Here is a 7403-nt window from a genome sequence, read left to right on the forward strand (position 1 = left end):
GGTGGGGGGGGGGGGAAATATATAAAGCACACCAAGATTTAAGTAACAATACACATCCCTCTTGCATTTATACGACATTTGCTTATCCCATAGTTAAGCTTTAAATAACTTTATAATGTGGAAATATTGCAATTTCATGCCTATGTGATGTCTTTTGTATGTGAACTGAACTTTTTGATGAGAAAATGATCATGAGCTAAAATCAAAATGATGTTACACATCCCTTAAGACCTGGAAACCGCATAAGATTTCACGGTTCGGACACATAAAATGCAATTAAAATGACCTTATCGAAATTGCTCCATTTCTTTTGGGTGTTGCCAATCCCAAGTCTAAGCCACATTTTAGGGTCAATACAAAGTAGAGTTCTCAATTTGTTCAAGGGTATCACTAGACCCAGAATCAACAAGATCTGAGTCCAATAAATATTACACGGCAGTCCAAATTGCTCCCTTAGACGCACACACACTCACACACACACACACACACTCACTCACTCACTCACTCTAGACATGGCAGACAGCTATCCAACCCAAATAATGTATTTTCTGTGGCTCCCTGAGCAATGAGACCCTGCAGGTTGAGAGAGAATATAAATATGTGCTATCTTAGGGATGTCAACCAGGGAGAACAATTCATTGGGTAATAAGAAAGAGCCATGTGCTGCGGCAACTGGGTGTGGCTGGATTGTACAAGAGGCATGGCCTAAAAGCAGTATTGTGTGACTGTTACATTGAAAAACCAAAAATCAGAGAATTCCATATCTAGTATATGTTAAAAAAGAAGTAGCACTGTGCAATATTGATACATACATGTGGTTAACATTTTTTAATGTATTTTACACAGCTGAACATATTAGGAATACTATTTCAATATTGTTCACCTGTGAACTGTGCAGGGAAAAGGTCTCTGATGGATGAGAGGAATCAAGGGAGATTTTCACATCATGCAGGGTGAGAGGGGTAAAAAAAACAGGATGACTTCTTGGCGTTGACAAGAATGATATATAGTGACATAGTTAGGGTTGAAGTTACAGGGACAGGTAATGTCAAGGGGGGCCTTATTGCAAGGGTGTTGCCCTGATCTCCTCCTTGTAAAAGTGTTTCTTGTAGGTACGTATGTGTATCCTCCTACTAGATTGTAAGCTTTCATTAGCAGGGCCCGGGGCATATCTACCACAAGGGAAACTAGGCATTTGCCTTGGTGGTACTTTCCAGGGGGACAGCCAAAAACATCACCCCCCAAACCAGTATAGATGCACCCATATTGGTGCTGATAGTGGGCATTGTCACGAGTACTCGTACTTGTGAAAATGCCCCAATGCTAAGCGATGATACTAGCACTTTCAATTTTTAAATAGAAGCGGCTGCCTGAGGTCCCGCACTTGCTGGGGACCTCAGCAGCCTTCCTGTAAACAATGCGGCCCGCACATCTCCTCCTCCCTCCTCTCCTTACAGTGCCGGCCTGAACAACATCTCCCTTTACAGCGCTGGCCATCTTTTCCTCCTTCCTCGAACCACGCTGCCCGTACTAGCCCGCGAGACCCTCCAAACCCCTGGTGAGACCCTGCACAGCCCACCATAGACCCCCCACAGCCTCCTGAGAGCCCGCACAGCCCTCCTGAGATCCTCCGCTGGAGACATCAGGCTGGAGTTGCACAGATTATATAGCTTTATATTATTGGTATTACTGATGGTATTCTGCATTGCTGTATAATGTATCACTGGGAATTGTATTCCTCTATAGCTGGTGGTATTCTGCATTGCTGTATCATGAATTGCTGAGGTTTGTAGTCCCTCTACTACTTCGAGTCAGTGGCAGAACTACCTGGATTGCAGCGCTTGCAGTTGGGACCAGGCCCTGGCACTTCACCACTGTCCTAAAATCATTAGTCTGTATTGTTTTAGAAAAACTGTCACAATTGGTACCGGCGAGTACTTGAGGAAAAGTATCTGTACTGTACTGGGTCAGGAAAAAATTGTATCCGTGCATCCCTACAAGCCAGAGAGAAAGAGAGAAAAAAACTTAAATTATCCTTACCCCAATCCACTGACAAGCTCGGCCTCCTCTCTCCGACGCTGGCAGAAGTGATGCAGTGTGCGTCTGTTACTATTTAAACAAGCTGTATCCAGCTTCTGACAGGATAACAAAATGTGCAGCGGGTTTGACTACTACGCTAATAGTGAAACCTGTCCGAACGCAAAATGTTAACTGGTTGCGTAAAACGTTAATTAAAGCACTTACCTTAAATGATGTCTCTTAATCCGATCTTCCTCTTCTTTCCTGATGTTTTCAGCCTTCTCTCCAGCGCTGCGGCGAATCTCCGATCCAGCGCTGACTCCTCTGAGCTGGCACGTACTCTCCGACCGTGTCTGCATGCGGGTGCACGCGTCCATAGACTTACCTTGTGTCTTTCCTCGTGTCCCAGCCGAAAATGTGAACTGCGCATGCGCCCGCCCCAAGATGCTTTGAGGCCGCCCGTTCCGTTTCACATTTTTGTAAGGAAGTGCACAGGGAACACATAGGTAAGTTTAAACCGCTGTTAAAGCGTTTTAAATAAAAACTTTTTGCATATATCTACTGCTTGCTAGCAGTAGATTTAAGCAAAAAAAGCTGAGGGTTTATAAACCCTTTAAGCAGAAAGGGGTGGGGCCAATTTAGTATAGGGGGGTGTCCGAGTTTAGTCTTGTATAGGGCAGCACAAAACCAAAATACACTACTGCTCCTAACCCTACTGTATTGAAACTGTATTGTAATTACTGTCTCCCTTCATTTTGTAAAGCCCTACGCAAACTGTTGGTGCTTTATAAACCCTGTATAATAAAAATAAATAAATATATATATAATAGGTATGTGTAAACACAGCAGGCACAGCCTATGATGTCTTTAAATCCTGTAGCAAATGTAACCTAGGAACGAAGCATTTTTCCTGCATTTAGCTTACTAAATGTGAGGCATTTGGAAAGCAGGGAGTGGGTGGATGTATAAACACACGCCAAGGAAACTCGTTTTCACGTGTTTTTTATTTTCTTTCTTTTTTTTTAAAATGCCGATTAGCTTCTTCGTTTGAATTGTGCATGGCCTGTACGAGTTGAAGCTGGATTAATTCAAATGTGACTCACCCCCTTCTGCTGTACCCAATTAGCAGCTCCCCCATTAAAATCATTTTTTCCTCTGAGCATTTCAATTACAGGCAATCATATCTGAAGTAATGAGAACTACTCTAAGCCTTTTTATGAGGAGTATACTGGGAATTGGCCTGCAAAACTTAATTGCTGATATTATATATCAGCAATTCCATTTGAGAACATTCTATATCGCTTCTATCAATTTAATGCTATAATTCTGGAGCCAAACTTGCCCGACTGTTTTTGGAGGGAACGCCTCTTAACACAAGTGAGGCAGACATTTTTTTTTTTTTTTTTTTCGGCAAGCGGTAGATTCTTTTAGTAGGATATAAACAGTGATTGGTTTTTTTTTCACTTAAGATGAATTTTTAGTGGGTTTGAACATTTGTCCATTTATAGTCGGGTTGGTAGGAAGTATGGTATAGCCAACAGTTGGAGCTGTGGGCTCTTTTTTCTGTTTTCTTCTGTCTTGTTGTAAAAAGCCTGTTGTATACAGAGCTAAATAGCTCAAGCTGAAATGAGCCATGTTCCAAGCAAGATATAGAGGCTGCTATTATTGACCTGCTTCTGAAAATGCTACTTGTATGGCAGTCATGCCCGATTCCCTTACTTAGGTACTTGGACTTGCCGACTCGGAAACATACATGCAGCTAGTGAAACCAGAGCAATGTCAGAACTCCTTATTTGCCTACTGACTCCAGGTAAAGGATTAAGTAAGCACTGATGCCATTACAACAGCTTGACCATTGGGCAACTAGTATTTTAAAATGGAATGACAACCCTCCCATCCCTTACTGCCAAGGAACGTGCCATCTTAAATATTTGGATTGCAGTTACAATTGTGCTGCAGCTATGCCACCAGCCATTTAAGGCCTTGAAAGTTGGCAGCTTCCAAAATTCTCTAGGCTTTTCTTAAAATTTACACACACACAAGTGAAATGTGCAGCAAATTTATAAAATACAGTTCTTCTGTGGATTTAGATGGTCTCAGTTGCTTTTGTCTTTTCATGTAATCTCCGACAGACTCAATGATGTTGAGATCAGGGCTATGTGGAGGCCTTACCATCTCTTTCAGGACTCCTTGTTCTTTTCATTAAAGATAGTTCTTTTAGGCTTTTATGACTTTGACTATATGTTTGGGGTTATTTCCTGCTGTAGAATACATTTGGAACCGATCAGACACCTACCCTGATTGAATAGGATGATGGATCGTTAACTGCCTGTACTTTTCACCATTGAGGAGACCACTAAGGCCCCGTTCACACTGAGCGATTTATCGCGCGGTAATTCCCGCGATATCGCGGCTATTTACCGTGCGATATCGCTCTCCAATGCATCTCAATGGGGCTCTGTCCGTCGCTGTCGCGGGTCGTGCGTCGCTACAGCAGGACCCTTTTTGGAGCGGATTTTGCCACGATTCTAGCTTGCTCAATGCAAGTGACAAACGCGCGATATCGCGCAAAATGCAAATCGCGCGATTTGCGAATCCCTCAGTGTGAATGTGGCCTTATTCTGACCGGCAAACAAACTGCTTTCTGTTACAATATTTCAGTTGAGGACTTATCAGTCCAGAGCATCTGCTGCCACTTTTCAGCACACAAGTTGTGCTTTCTGGCATAAGCGTGTTTGGCCTTATTTCCACAACAGAGGTATGGCTTTTTAGCTGCAGACTTCTCCAAGCTGTAGATGGGTGTACCCAGGTCCCAATAGTTTCTGCCAGGTATGGGCTGATGGTGTTTGGACTAATTCTGACTTTGAAGGGAAGTCGACATGAAATGCTGCACTAAATTTCCTTGGCCAATCACTAGGGTTTCCAGTTCTTTTTTCCTATTAACTTTCTTTAGGTTAGGCTTTGGTTCAGCATAATTTTGTTCTGAAAGAGGAGCCATTTTGTTTATATAAGACGGATGGCTAAATCCACTTCTCATTTGAGTGTAGGTCCTGCCTCGGAGATTGGAATGCCTGTCCTCACTTACCCTGTTCTAAGGATATCCATATCTTAATATTTATATTGTGTGTCCTGTGTGTCTAAACCCTAGAACAAAAATATAATATCTTGCAGCTTACTGGTCCTTGGTTGCTTTATTTTGTTTTCAGTCTTCTTGTCCTTTTAGTTTCATCAGGTGATCCTGCTGGTAACCCTTTTCCTTACTCACTAACTGCTGTATGTATAGAGGAGTAGCTATGTCACTCATAGGGGGAGGTGTTCTGTAGTTCGCCGAGCTTATATCACACTGCTTGAGATAACACTGCAGAGCACACAGGACAGCATTGGATTTTTGGCAATATCAACAGGTGTATCTTTTTGTGCTTATTAAACAGATATAACAAAGTGCTTTCAATTCTTTATTTAACCGATTAAAAGGGATCAAATGAAAGAGGCTCAATGTTAGGATTTATATTAGGGATGCACTGATACTAGTATTGGTATCAATACCGAGTATTTGGGCAAGTACTCGTACTCACCCAAATGCTCTGATGCTTAGCCCGATACTCGAACTTCCGGTATCAGGAACCCGGGCAGCAAATAATTACAGCTGCCGGCTTCCTGATTGGCCAGGAAGCCGGCTCCATGCTTCTTTGTCACTTGGTGACGAGGGAGCATGGAGCCGGCTTCCCGAGCCAATCAGGAAGCCAGGCAGCGTGTAATGACTCACCGCCTGGCTTCCTGATTGGCCAGCTTCTTGATCAATCAAGAAGCCAGGTGGCAAGCCATTACCCGCCCCCCAGTTTCCTGATTGGCCAGAAGGCCGCATCCAAGCATGGAGACAGCTTCCCTGCTATTCAGGAAGCCGGGCAGTGAGTCATTACACGCCGCCTGGCTTCCTTAATCGGACTTCTGGTATCGATATTCGGTGTCAGCGAGTACAGAAAAAAACATATTGGTACTCGATACTGAAAAAACTGTATCGGTGCTTCCCTAGTTTATATACTTCAAAGCATATGGACACTTTTTTTAGATTTTAATCTCGTCTTATACACCCCTTTAATCCAGCAGTCCTCTGACTGGAATGTCATGTGAGCGGTGCTCTGTGCTTCAGTACTACGAGCCCAGGGTGACATGGTGACACATACCCAGTGGCAATGCCAATGACAACCTAGGGTTACAGAATGTGGGTTGAAGCTGGCTATTATTCTTCCTGGAAAAGGAGTGCCAGCTAGCAATGGAGAAAACTTTCTGCAGGGGACAGCCCTGGGTTGAAGGTGAATATCGAAGTGGAAGCTGTTTTTTTGTTTTAATAAGTGCTGGGTGATTTATTTTTTATCATTTTGTTTTTACGCTTCTGCAGTAAATTGTATTTGTTAAAAATATGACCGTATAGAATGCTATGTGTGTCATACCAGTCATGAGAGAAATATGCATTTCTTTCATCTAGGGCTGCAACAACTAATCGACATAATCGATTTTGAAAATAATCGTTAGCTGCAGCTCTACTTTCATCTGTTTCTTTCAACAAGTATCCTTTTAGTATGACTTTATTGCCTTCAGTCAATATCACCATCATATCGTGAAAATCTGATTACATTTTAGGATACATTTATGCAGAAAACAGACAATCAAAAGATTTCACAAACTTTTTTCTAAAAACTAAAATGCCATTCGAGCTGTCTTCAGCTGTTCTTTTATTGCATAAGTGGGTGAACTTTAGTAGTGAGGAGTTGCTGATGTGTGTATTTTCTTACAGCTCGCTGAGACTGTTCACTGGCAAGCGCCTCAGAATGTTTCCTGCTCCTCCCGTCTCTGAACAGACAACTATAACAGGTCAGTAACCTCAGGAGAGAACCTTTCCCAGTTTTGAGCTTTTGTGCACTGCATTTTACCCCTGCCCTATATGTACTGTTCATCGGAAACAATAAAGCTTTTACAGGTCATCAGTTTAGAATGAACTGTAAATAATGGCCCTAGAATTGTTTCTTTCACTTTGGCGTGTACAAGGATACCCAACATGTGTTGTGCAATCATCTTTTTTGTATGTAGATGCACTCGATTTGTGTATGTGGGGGCATGAGAACATAAAACATTTTTGGGGATTTTTTAAAAACTTTATTTAACCACCTCCGGGCCGGCCGTAGTAAAAAAACGGCCGGCCCGAGCTCTCTAGATCTGAGCGGGCGTCTTTAGACGTCCGCTCAGACACGCCCCCCCGCGCGCCGCTCGGCGCGCGCGAGCGGGAAATGGCCGTTTTTTAAAAACAGGCAGCGATGCCTGTCACCATACAAGCGATCCGCCGGCTGTAGAGCCGGCGGATCGCGTGTATGGGGTGCCGATCGGTC

At 43.1% G+C, this 7403-nt stretch overlaps 1 protein-coding gene across 1 annotated transcript in view; it reads left to right on the forward strand.

Annotated features, from left to right (window-relative positions):
- MRPS31 (mitochondrial ribosomal protein S31) overlaps nt 1–7403 on the forward strand; it is a 61460-nt gene that overhangs the window by 30099 nt on the left and 23958 nt on the right. The window contains exon 3 of the mRNA XM_018556452.1: nt 6815–6891. Coding sequence (XP_018411954.1) covers nt 6815–6891 — 77 coding nt within the window. The remainder of the gene's footprint in view (nt 1–6814; nt 6892–7403) is intronic.

This window comes from Nanorana parkeri, unplaced genomic scaffold (genome assembly GCF_000935625.1).
Source record: "Nanorana parkeri isolate BGI_ZX_2015 unplaced genomic scaffold, ASM93562v1 scaffold238, whole genome shotgun sequence".
In the NCBI taxonomy this organism is placed as follows: domain Eukaryota; kingdom Metazoa; phylum Chordata; class Amphibia; order Anura; family Dicroglossidae; genus Nanorana; species Nanorana parkeri.